General features: G+C 38.0%; 1 protein-coding gene across 3 annotated transcripts in view; it reads right to left on the minus strand.

Annotated features, from left to right (window-relative positions):
• Positions 1-12,422, minus strand: part of ACOX3 (acyl-CoA oxidase 3, pristanoyl) — a 35,539-nt gene that overhangs the window by 19,925 nt on the left and 3,192 nt on the right. For 2 of the 3 annotated variants that reach the window (XM_082315748.1, XM_082315747.1), the window contains exons 3-7: positions 12,086-12,319; positions 10,958-11,029; positions 9,585-9,674; positions 7,776-7,919; positions 6,843-6,931 (exon numbers count right to left, since the gene is read on the minus strand). In XM_082315748.1, the coding sequence (XP_082171874.1) occupies positions 6,843-6,931; positions 7,776-7,919; positions 9,585-9,674; positions 10,958-11,029; positions 12,086-12,319 (629 nt within the window). The remainder of the gene's footprint in view (positions 1-6,842; positions 6,932-7,775; positions 7,920-9,584; positions 9,675-10,957; positions 11,030-12,085; positions 12,320-12,422) is intronic. The other variant, XM_082315749.1, reaches the window with a different exon arrangement.

Consider the following 12,422-nt stretch of genomic DNA (forward strand, 5'->3'; position numbering starts at 1 on the left):
TTACAATCAAAACTAGTTCAAATCACAGTTTTTGAAAGTTTAGATTTTTCCCTTGATATTGTCCATTACAGATACATTTTTTCCTTCTTTTTCTGTAAGCTGCTATCAAAATAAACACATATAAGATGGAAAAAACTTTAAGAAGCAAAAGAGAGAGACAGAACCAGCAATTAAAAATCACACAGAAAATTCCCATGCGTAAAGAAATAAGATATATTGCCTGTTAAGCACCAGTGTTGAAAATAAAAGCAGAACCTTACAGGACCTGGGAGTTAGGTGACCTTGTGAGATCATTGCTAACTGCTGTTACGCTCCTTCTCCAAGAACTTTGCTATTTGAAATTGTTAGATGTACTGGCCAATTTGAACTTGATATTGGAACATATTAAAAATAAATAGCAAGATTTAATGAAGTCAACGATCACATTTCTAATGGTTATTAGCCTAGAAAGCATTGGGAATAGACATGGACCACATCTGTCAACGCATTTAGGGGAAAAATCTCCTTAAAGAATTGAAGAAATATCTTACAATAATGGAACTGGATACACAGTCATGGGGATATCATGTACCAGCAAGTTTGGAAAATGGCTAAATTTCACATGGTGATGACAAGACTATAGGTTTGAAAGGTACCTACTTAGGGCCTCTTCTGCATAGCAAATAGTGTGACTGAGATTAAGATCTCTCAGCAAGAAAGACAGATAGCTGTCACTTTCAATATACATCATAGGGCTCTATAGCAATGTGCAATTTTGCGTCATGTAGCCCACAGGTAAAAAAAAAATGTATCACATAGATTTCTACCTAGATTAGCTGAGCAGAGCGAAGCGCTATTCCAATAGTAGCATTCTTGTTTGGGTTCTTTGTCCAGTAGTTTAGGGAACATTTCAAGCAAAGTTAATCTTACTGACTTTAAATCATGCAATAGTAATTCATCTGGTGTGCAGTAACGCTGATAAAAAAGGAGCAGCTGGAAAAGCTACGAGCTCCTGTTGCCAGTACTGAATTAATAAGCTGTTACCTATAGTACAAATAGCTCAAACATGCTTCGGTGAATTTCAGACTCACTAAAATGCCTTTCCTGCCAGCTTTTGTTATTGACTACGTTAGAGATGGTGCAGTGACAGTTCCTCCAATCCTTTCAGCCAGAAACAGAAAGCAGGTGAATGGTATTGGAAGGCTGTGAGTCAAGTGATCTCATGGCTGTTTATGGGATACAGTAAACCTCGGGAAGAATAACACTTCAGAGGTTTGGTGAAAAATTTGCAGAAGGAAAGAAAACAGCCACATATTCCAGACTGAAACTCACAGAAAGGTTAGAGTTGAGAAGAGTTACAGAGAAGCTGGGGAAAACTGCAAGGCAATATTTTAGCTCTAGTTTCTACAATCAAGGCTCTAATCTAAGAATGCAGCTCTGTAACAGTAATGCTCAATAGCAATGATAACACAGCATTTTGTATGCTTCCTAAACCTATCTTAATGGACTTCATGGACACACAAAGACCCACTCACCCTAAAGTTCTTATAGTCTAAGTGCCAGTCTTGCAAGGAGTACTGGTTGTGCAGACTCCTGCAGCTGTCGAGAGCTGACAGAGCTCTGCTAAGGAAGAAAAAAGGTTGTTTGAAGTTCACTGCAGATGCGAGGCTGCATTTCCGTGGGTGATAAAACAAATGCGTGACCAGATCTGAATCTACCTTTCCCCATTAGCACCATCAAGTGCCTGTCAGTGTGAACTGGCTATGGCTGCAGTTTTGAGGTACACGAGTGACAAAAATGAGGGTATAAGGCAGCACTCTTCAGCAATGTGACTATGTCTTAGCAATGTGCACACTGTATGTACCCACATACTGTCTAACCTTGACTGTAGAAACTAAGTGGAGAGGGTGACACAGGGAATTACCAATGATTCCACTGCAGAAGTCACTGTTTTGACTTAAATTGCAAATACGCAAGACGTGTCTTGCAAAATATTTGGTTTAACTGTGAAAGTGGCACTGTTCACAAGGACTGAAGTATTGCCGGTACTCTATTCAGATAATGTAAGAACAGGTACAGGCATTTTTAACATTTATTTTTATTTTATAGGTGCTTCATTACTATTGCAATTGTTTGTGACTCTGGTCAGAGGCTGCAAGACAATAAAAACATTAAACAAGCATAAGCTTGTTTATTTGAGAAGCAGGACTGACTTCTACACTTGCTTTCTTATTCACATCCCTGTACTGTCCCTTTCCCTGTACTGGAACAGCCGCTTCTGTGGCCTTGCAGTGAACCAGACCTGACAAACTATCTGGTTGAAGACAGCCAAATTTTGGGTTTTTTTGTTGGATTAGTTTTCAGGAAGTTCCAGTTCCCTAGCTGAGTCCCCTACACAGCTACATAAATGTTTGCCCCAGCACAAAGAAAAAGGCAGTGTGGGAGTAGAAGCAAACAACCAAAGAAGCTGAGTATGGAAATTATCTTCCCTGAACTACTGCTTCAGATTGTAAGATGAAGCTCCAAAGGCTTCAACCATGTATTACAGCTCCTATCTTCCTCATGAAATAACTGCAATCATTGCAAAATTTAAATAAGAGTTAAGAGGATAAATACTAGGAGACAAAAACACTTTGAAGGACAACTTTCATTTGTTCTACCCTTAAACTAGCAGTAGCAGAATCTTAATGTATTATTGGCACTGACACTGAAATAGCAACATAGAAAAAAAATACAAATTAACCATTTAAAAGTAAAGGCTTGGCTGATGTGTGATGTATGCCACCTTCGCCAATATACAAGGAATTGTAGTGAGGGCTTTCAGAACCTGCACCCTCTTTCCAGGAGGGATTCTTTTATACCATTTATTGCTTTTCTGCCTACTAAATCCCCTTTACCCATTTCCTCTTGGGTGTTTTGTTTTGTTTTCAGTATCCAGAAAACTGACTCTCGCCTCAGCGATTGCTAGAGAACATGCTGAATGTCTTAGCATGCTGTATGCATGGAGAGATTGATTGCATTTTAATTGCACATGCAAGGTTGTTAAAACAGCTAATAAAACCCCTCAGTTTTCCGAAGTCCATCATTATAATTAGATACAGCTAACAATTCTTCCCCTAGAAAGATCCTTTTCTCCCCTACAAACAATTCAGTCAAAATAAACAGCTTTCTGTCTGGCAGTGGTTTGCTCTATCTTTGATAGCTTCATTACACTAGTTCTTCCCTTATAGGTTTTGTCTGCTCAAAAAACTGCATTCATGTTATCAGTGAATACAGCTGAACGAGCTCAGAGCATGTTTTACAAAGATAGGCATGTTAAGCGCCACTTTAGAAACGCAATTATAACTGATTTTCAAACTCTTCCCATGCAGATGCAGTTAGGCATCATTTCTATTTCTGGAGTGGGGAGAGCAGCAATTTGCTGCTAGTTACAACTGGACATCAAATTGGTTCACCACCAATTCAGTGGCAATCATTTACTGACGTGCACTGCAGTAATGGGTAATTTTGGTAAGGTTACATTAACCAGGGTAGACAAAAAAAAAAAACAAAAAACAACAAACAAACAAAGGGAAGAAACAGAAATGCACATCAGCACTTACCCAAGCTCTTGCTTTACGTCCCTGCTCCTATGCCTGCCATGCATTTTATTGAAAAGCCCCTGGATCACAAATACCCAGAGTTTTTTTCAGTGGTTGTTTTTTTCCTCAGCTACTTCCATTTTGGGACGTCAGTGAACAGCACATTTCAAAGACTGCCAGCGCACTAGCAACAGGTGGACATTTTTATATTATAAAAATAAAGACTGAAGCACTTGCATCCCCTGGTGGCAGTCTGATTTATTTTTGGTAACAAAACACAAAACCAGTCTAAACTCTCCATAAGAAAAATTGGAGTTCTATTTTTAACCATTTATGTATTGATTATACAAATTGTTGTAAATGACAGAGAGAAAGAAAAATATTTTAAAATATTTTAAAGGGATTTTGTCTTTTTTGTCAGGGTAGGTGAAGTTACAAAGACTTACAAAACCCATGTGATTTTTGGACATTCCAATTACGGAGCTATGAGAATTATTTGGAAAGACAGACTTAGAAGGTGCAGGCTAGTCAATTGGATTTACACTGCAAAAATTCCCACATTACTTCTGAAATTCTTTCTCTTACTGAAAACATTACACCGTGTGTTAGCAGGAAACCAGCCTTCAGCCAAACTACGCAAGAGATTAATTGTTTTCCAAAGCCAGAAGGGACAACTACAATCACCTACTCTGTTCTCTTACATAGCATAAATCAATGGCATTTTCCAAGGAAGCTCTGGAATTTCTTCCCCATGTCCTACATAAGTGTTCAGGAGCTTAACCCTCTGTACCCATATTGAAAATTAGTAGCATAAACTTCTTGAAGTGCAGAAACAAAATCTGACACCTCTGCCAGAGATGTCAGGCTCTGATCTTCACTCTGACCATTTATCCTGAGTTTAACTACGTGGAAATACATCTGGTTTACCAAATGTCTATGGTAGTTGAACCAGACTTCACACACACATTCAAAAAACTGGCAAAGCATGCAGTAGAGACTAACACTTGTAGTCACAGCATAATGGAACGTCTTCTCATCACCACATACAACAGGCTTCTATAGTGCACAAGAACTGCAGGCTGTGCTTTCTCTGGGATAAGCTAGGGTATAAGATTACTAAACTGCTAAGGAGAACAGCTTGACAAGGCAGTGTCTGGTGGCCCAGGATGAAATGTCTCACTGCGAATCTTAGCATTTTGCAGATCATGCAACCAATGGTCCATCTTCTAGAGCGGCACAGCTTGTCCTCTCTGCAAACAAATGCAGAGCTATGAAGCTACTACCTCTCCAGTCCCCCTCCAGGCCTTCATGTACCTCTGAGAAGCAATGTGTACAAGTCCTGACATTTTTGACAGCTCAGTGTGAGCAGGAAGGTTGCAAAGCGAAAACTAGTTTTCTAGTTCTTGTGAACAATGATGTTGGCATCTAGCCTCAGACCTCTCCAAAGAAAATAGCTGAGGTAGATCAGGAACACAGGCTCCTACAGTTTTCAGCTGAATGAAGGGTATCTATTGGTAACCTTGAGCTCCCTTGTCCCTCTATCTTAATCTGCAAGTGCTGTCTTAGACTTAAGCTTTCTAGTGCAGGGATTGTCTTAATCTGCTTAAGAAATCTAGATCCATGATTGGGGCTCCTCAGGCACTGCTGTTAGCAGAAAATAATATTTTTTTAAAGTAGAATATGCAAAGTAAACAGAAAGATTAGAATGCCCTATGATTGCTTTAAATGACATGTGATGTCATAACTAAGATAAAAGATTTCATCTGACATTAAGACAGGAAGTTATTGATATCTCTTATTCACAGTGTATTATGTGGATTATTTCAGATTATTCAGTTATTGATATTTTAAGAAATGCTCTATTTTTTCCCAGTAGATCAAAGGATAAAAGGAATTTAAAATTATGTGCATTTTGATGTTACATGACAAGCACACTCTTCTCCTTCCTCATGTTGTGCATAAAACTATGCTGCAAATTAAGAACAAACAGCAGAATTTGACCTTTTCTACAGAAATAATGAAGCCGAATTACATTTAGATTACTCAGGCCCATGTTGCTGCGCCACCTGGTGGCTACTAGTTTGTAATGCAGATGCAGGCAAATCTGCACACCAAAACGCAAACCCCCTTCTCTTCCTGGCCTTTTCTCACATTTTTCCTCTATAAAACTTCATTTTCTGTACGGGTTTTTTTCCTTATTTCGTCTGTGTCTTCAGGAAACAGAGCATCAATGAGAATGATCTACATAAACATAAAAGTCAGTGCTGTTTTTGCCACTCCAGGCTATTTGGGACATCAGGAGGAGGCTGGTACAAAGACATACAACCTTCTGGAAAGCCAGTCAAAGCCATTACATTTGAAAGCAGGCTACCTTAGGATGTCTATACGTTGTTCACTGGAATGGCATGTTATAAGGACAATATATATATCTGTAATGAACTGAACCAACAGAAAGAGGTAAATTTGAGGCATAAAGAAGTGACGCCCCCCCCCCCCCCCCCTTTAATATTTTAGGTCTCTGTCTTTACACTGAGCTGTGTAACTAATCCAGGGGTTTAAATCATAATTTTTACATAATGGCTCTTTTTTCTAATGCAGAAATCTACCTCAATTTCCTCACTGTTTCTCCTCCCCATTAGACACCTTTAGAGACACAGTAAGACCACTTAAGTCCGTGACTCAGAAATGGAGTGCAGGTACTTTTTTATTTCAACTGTACACACAGAATACAGAAAAAAAATAACAAACCACCTCCTTCTCTTCTGCAGTGAATGGGGTTAGTCCAGAAATCCCATGGTTTAAATAAGATACTTAGTTTTTCTACTGGGTCTCATTAATCTGACATCTTTACTAACAATAAACCTTGTCTGTAGACCTCCATTAGCCTTCTTGTGGGCTGGAAATCAACAGACAATAGGGGCTTACACCCAGATGGGTGGAGAGGCTGATTAAATTCTTTACTCAGAACTTAATGGATTTTTGAGTTTTTTTCATTATTATTGTTGCAGAGTCTATGACTGCAAGAACGCTTGGGGATATTCACAGAGGATCAGTGGCACTTCATATTCTAAAAACTGAGAGAAGCAGAAAGACTATTGTTATTCAGATAGAAAATACTGGAATTCAAGATTTTTCAATCTGGGTTTTTTTTAGAAATACCAACAACTTAAAACCACTAGTGAATACCTCAGAAGCAAAGAGAGAACCGACACAGGAGGATATTTGCACCACTACGGTGTGATATAATCTAGAATGTTTCCTCTTTCAAATGGATTGACTTACCCATTATCCAAGCCATTCTGCCCAATTTTCTTTCCTATGTCACCTACCATCACACCTGGCATTGGTAGGAGAGTTTTTGTATCTCGAATCTGCATAGAAGTGGAATGAAACATTATTTCAGTTGTAGAACAATGAAAATTATTGGTTGAACTTTTCAAACAGTGAAAATATTCCCAACTTGTGTTCTGTTATTAATGCTAAAGAAAGCTCTCTTTTTTTTTTTCAAGAACATAATCCTGGATATAACTTGTACTTATGTATCCTCTCATTCAGGACATAGATCCCTTAATGAAAATTACTTTGGCAATATGACACTAATTACATCACTGTGTTAAATATGCCTTAACACTGACGACTGCTCTCATCAGACTAGCATTGAAACCTCCTTCAGCTGTACACAGACATAGTAGGAACCAATGGAACTTTTATGTAACTATCAGCTTTGAGACATTCCCTGATTTTGTAATAAATTCATAAATAAATAAACTATTTCATTTTACTATGTACAACTTCTCTATTGCCATATTTTGTGATGCCTTTAATCTTATAAACTTATCTCTGTGGTAGAAGCTTGCAGATTTCATGCAGATCAGCCTGCAGCATTGGCAGACATAAATCATCTTAAGCCTCATCCAAGACTTTCAGGATTTCGTATAGCATAGGATAGTTCTAACTATACAGGTAGCGTGATAACCTGGAGGCTTTTCATCTCTTCTGTATTTTTCAGAATTTTTTGCAGAAAACTGACAGTATAAAACTGGCTGTACAATCATCACAAAATCGGTGAATATTTGAAAACAATGCACTTGTTACAATTGCAATAAATGTTAAAGAATCTGCTGGACAGATATAAATAACAGCATAACAGAAAGTCTTTAATTTGAACCCACTCCTCCCAAAAAGAAAAAAAGATTAGCAGTATTTCTACCCTACCTGTACAATAAAGGAATGTAATCCTTGGCACTGTCCATCAGGAGTATAGAGCTGGGCATACAGAACTGCATGAGTGGCATGTTTCCCCATATTACCAATCCAGAACTTTGCAGCTTCAAAGTCAGGAGTATTGATGATAAATTCCTGTAGCCAGGAAAGAAAGGAGCAAATGATATAAATCATAAAAATCAACATGCTGTTATTTTCTTTTTTTTCATGACCATGGTAATGCTTTGAAAACATCCATTAATTGCCAGGTTTTCATTCCGTACTCCACTCCGACAGCTGAGATCTCTCTACTGTGTTCAACTTTGGAGAGAATACATGTAGCTAGGAAAAAATTTAGAGCTGAAAAGGATCATTAATTCATTGTAAAGCCTGAAATTCAGCCTTTTAATTGCTCATTTAAGCCATTAAGAAAAGTAAAGCAAAGTGATGGACTCAGAAGCATTTCCTACATCTTAGGTTAAGCTGTGCTATGAATCCATGTGAGGGACTGTGAGGGCTGTTTCAGCTGTAAGGGCTGAAACCTGTGCAGGGACCAACTCCTTCTTACGCAGCTTTGTATGGAAAGGAAGCCTGGTTGACAGGCTGAACGGCAGCACACTTCCCAGTTTGGACAACTGGGGGACCATGAGTAGCGGGAATTCTGAAGAATACATGTATCCTGAAATTTAGACACAGATTCAGCATTCAGATTTTTAGATTCCAAATAGTGTGCTTTCTGCATGTAAAAGAAATCTGAACTCAAGGGTTTCATGATCTTAACAAATGTTTAGTCATTTCAGTCACTTTTACTGCAGTGCACTCATCACCAGCCTAAAACTCAATTTATTTAAATGGAACTTTTCATGCTGCCAATCTCACGAGGTGGTTTTTTTTTGGTTTTTTGTTTTTTGCTTTTTGTTTTTTGTTTTTTTTTCCGGAAAGGGATCTGATCATCCATGTTGCATAAATGCTCACTGAATTGCTTGTATATGAAAAAATGCAGACTGGAATGCTGTCCAACTGAAGAATATAAAATCTTACGTTTCAAATCTATGATTCTCATTTCTCATTCTTTTGAAGCCACTTCATGATGTGACATTGTTGACAGTAACAGCACCCAGTTCTGTGTATTACAGTGCAATAAAATGCCACAGTCTTTCGGGGAGGTGATGACCTTCTTGGGACATTAAATAACACATTTTAAATTCAACTCGTCACAGACCAAGCATGTACATAACAAAGAGAAAGTTCTATCAGCCTCCTCTCTTAACTTCTATTTTCTTCTCCCTTAATGGAAAACTACAATAAGTTCTATTCATTTACTGAAAAAATGTTAGGACAATGAATTTATTTCTGCAGTAGTGCTGATTTCAGAAAACAAATTACTATTATTAGTAAGCACTATCCTAATGGAAAAAGCAGTTGATTGTTTTCTTCTTTGGGTCTCTTTGATAGTCTTGTTATCCCTTTTTTGTATTTCTTTTTCTCATCCTCAGGAAATAATTCTAATATTTGTATATAAATAGCCTTCATATTTAAAAACAAAAGACAATTTAATCTGCACATCCAACTATTCCTTGAGACACAATAAAGGAGAAGGACGTTATCCTTATTTTATATCACAACCAGAAGAAAATAGAAATTGCCGAGTTTACTGTAAATATTTATAACAATGTAAATATTTGAACTTTTTTTTTTTACATTTGGAGTTGGACTTGAGTCCTCCTTATTAATCAAAGAAATCCCTGAATCATTTTGTCCTGCTAGTAAATAACAGAGCTTAGCAGTGTCAAACATTATTCCCGTGCATTAAGGACTAACCTGAGTGCTACGATCAAATGTGGCAGTAGTCCGTATGCCTCTGGTATTTGTTCCATGGCTGAGTTCAGTCAGAGCAAAACATCCAAAAATCTAAATAAGGAGGTATATGGCACAGTTCAAGACCACTTTATTACAGCAATTAGAACTGTAAGATTTTCAAATGATTGGAAATTCAGCTGTTGGAAAGTAACTTGCAATTGCAAGAAACCAATCAAATGTAACATCATGTCTGCAGTAGAATAACAGGTATTTTTTTCCTTTGCTGATGGCTGACTCATTCAGGCAGGTACAGATTATTACATCCACTGGCTAAGTTTTCAGCTGGGTTGAAAGAACTGTTGTGTGGTGCAGATCAGTAAGTCTGCTTGCATTACAAGCAGTTCTGAGAACTTGCAAAGTCAGGGGAAAACCAGAATGAGGCTGTTTCTTTTTAAAATTGCAAATAGCCTACATTATTGAAGGGGATAAATTTACATCAGATCAATGTATGGACACACCTGGTTCTCAGCAGCATTTCGGAACACTGCCTGCTTGAAGCCACAATGAAATGTGCATGCTGCAACCTCTTACCCTAGACTGATTTGGCCTGTAGTGCATACTCTTCAGTAACAAACCTTTGAAGAGCAAGTGAGAATAAAAAAAAACCTAAAAACAAACAAACCAAAGACAAACAAAATAAACAAAAAAATGAAGCCTCAGGCAAAATTATTCTGACAAATACATATCCTAAGACTTTTGCTTAGACTGAGAGTCAGTAAAAGAATTCATCCTGATCTTCAGCATGGGGTATCCAACCAGAACTATGTAGCAGTATATTGTTGTCTACTAGCAGACAGATAAACACACAATTTCAGAAAATTAAACGAGCAAGGAAGGCGAACGTTTGGAAAAAGAAAAAAAAAAAAAGATAAGAAGTGATAAAGAATAACAAAAGAAACACGAAGCTCAGTTTGGATGAGCTCAGCATATATATCTTGCAAAATCAAAGAGGATTGTAAGGATACTCTTAAAGAGCACCTTAAGGATGATCTTTGATTGGATGCAATCAAAGAGGATTGCTAGGATGCTCTTAAATGACTGTGGATGGAGACTAAACCAGTGTTGTATCATCTATATTGCCTTTTGGGAGAAGTCCCCAAGCTTTGTCTGCATGTTAACTTGGATAGTCTAAAACAGATCGAGGAAGTGGCATAACAGCTAGCAGTGAGCATAGTCAGAGCTCAGTGCTTGAATCTGCTCCTTGATCATTCCTTTTGCTATTTAGAAGCATCTAGGTACGTAAAGAGATCAGAAATAACACAAAGGTGCAGGTGGTGCCACAGTTCTGATGGTGCCCATTTCTCACAAGTTGTCAAAAAAAAAAAAAAAATTACCTCCATGCTATAAACTTGTTTCACAAAATCTGCAAACCTCTTAGAAGCACTCAAAATTGCACCTGCAAATACCTGTAAAAGCAGAGAATTATGAACAAAATCAGTGACCCCATGATGGAAAGTACAAATTGCACATGTGTAATAATTTGTAATAGTGATGTCCATTAAAGAGACCACGGAAAGTAGGCTGCACAGTAAACTAGTACTTAGACTACAGCTGGAGGAGGCAAGTCAGGATTTGATCTTGTCAAGGCCCCTTTACGGAGGACTGAACTTTTCACAGCTCTAACCTGTTCAAGCCTTCATTGCAAACTCTTAAAAATGCTTAATGAGCTCACTTTCCACTTGTTCTTACTGATGTCCCCTTGAGTAAAGTAAAACTTTAAGACTCTTCTAGTTTGTTTTATTGCATATGGGTTGGGAACTGAAGGTAGCTTCTTCAAGATCAGACAAGAACACTGTTTTTAAAGCTACCTTCAGTTTTTCTAGATGGATATTCATATAACAAAACTATAATTCCCAGACCCTCCCCTGCCACGTGAATAGTAATAATTAATTTAACTAATATTATTTGACCAGCTATGTCAAGTATTCTTTCTGAGACACTCATCTAGGGAGCAACTGATGAACAGAATCCCAGCCACTGATACCAGTGAGAAACTTTACATTGGTTTCCATTCCTTCTGGATTCTGCCCTGAATCAAGACACTGGGGGTTAGGCAAGGAAGTTTCTGACACCTCTATCTGTCGCAAAGACATAGCCACCAAAGAGGGCCCAACAAACAAGTTCTTTGGCTGCTACTGCCCTAGAGAGGAGGCAGAGGACTGGACAAAAGAAGGTGGAACTGTAGGCATCAAGACATCTTTCTGTAGCTCTGTCTATACTGCTCCATCTTTACTTTCCAGGTGGGATTCCAGTGGAGGCAGGGCTTAATGACAAAGATCTACTAACTTCCTTCTACAGCTCTCTGATTCTTCTGAAGAGTTAAACCAAATTCCATTTTTGAAAACAAAGGACTGGGAAAAGACATAGCTTTAATAAAATAGGCAGAAAGCAATGGAATTATGGGATTACAAGTCACTTTTAAATTCAAATATACACCACTGTACCCTTTGAACTGTACTTACACCGCAATGTAAGAAATACTGGAGACATGGAGACCAATCGTACATTCCTATACAGATCACCATATTAAGTATCTTTAGTGGGTTCTCTAAGATCTCTTGCTGAGTAAGAAAATCGTACTCAAAGAGTCTTTTACAGCGCAGGAATGTCAGCTCCTGATATTTCTCACGGCACAGATCTTCCCCAGGATGATGTGCAAAGAGAGGATCACTTTCCAGAGCAGAGAAGATTCTGTTCTTGAGGGGGAAAAACCAGACATGAGAATGTTAATCTAAAAGCATTAACAAAACAAGTTAATGTTCTTCTAGGATAATACTAGGCCTCAAACTACAATCGTTT

The sequence above is a fragment of the Platalea leucorodia genome, assembly GCF_965183815.1.
Source record: "Platalea leucorodia genome assembly, chromosome: 6".
NCBI lineage: Eukaryota > Metazoa > Chordata > Aves > Pelecaniformes > Threskiornithidae > Platalea > Platalea leucorodia.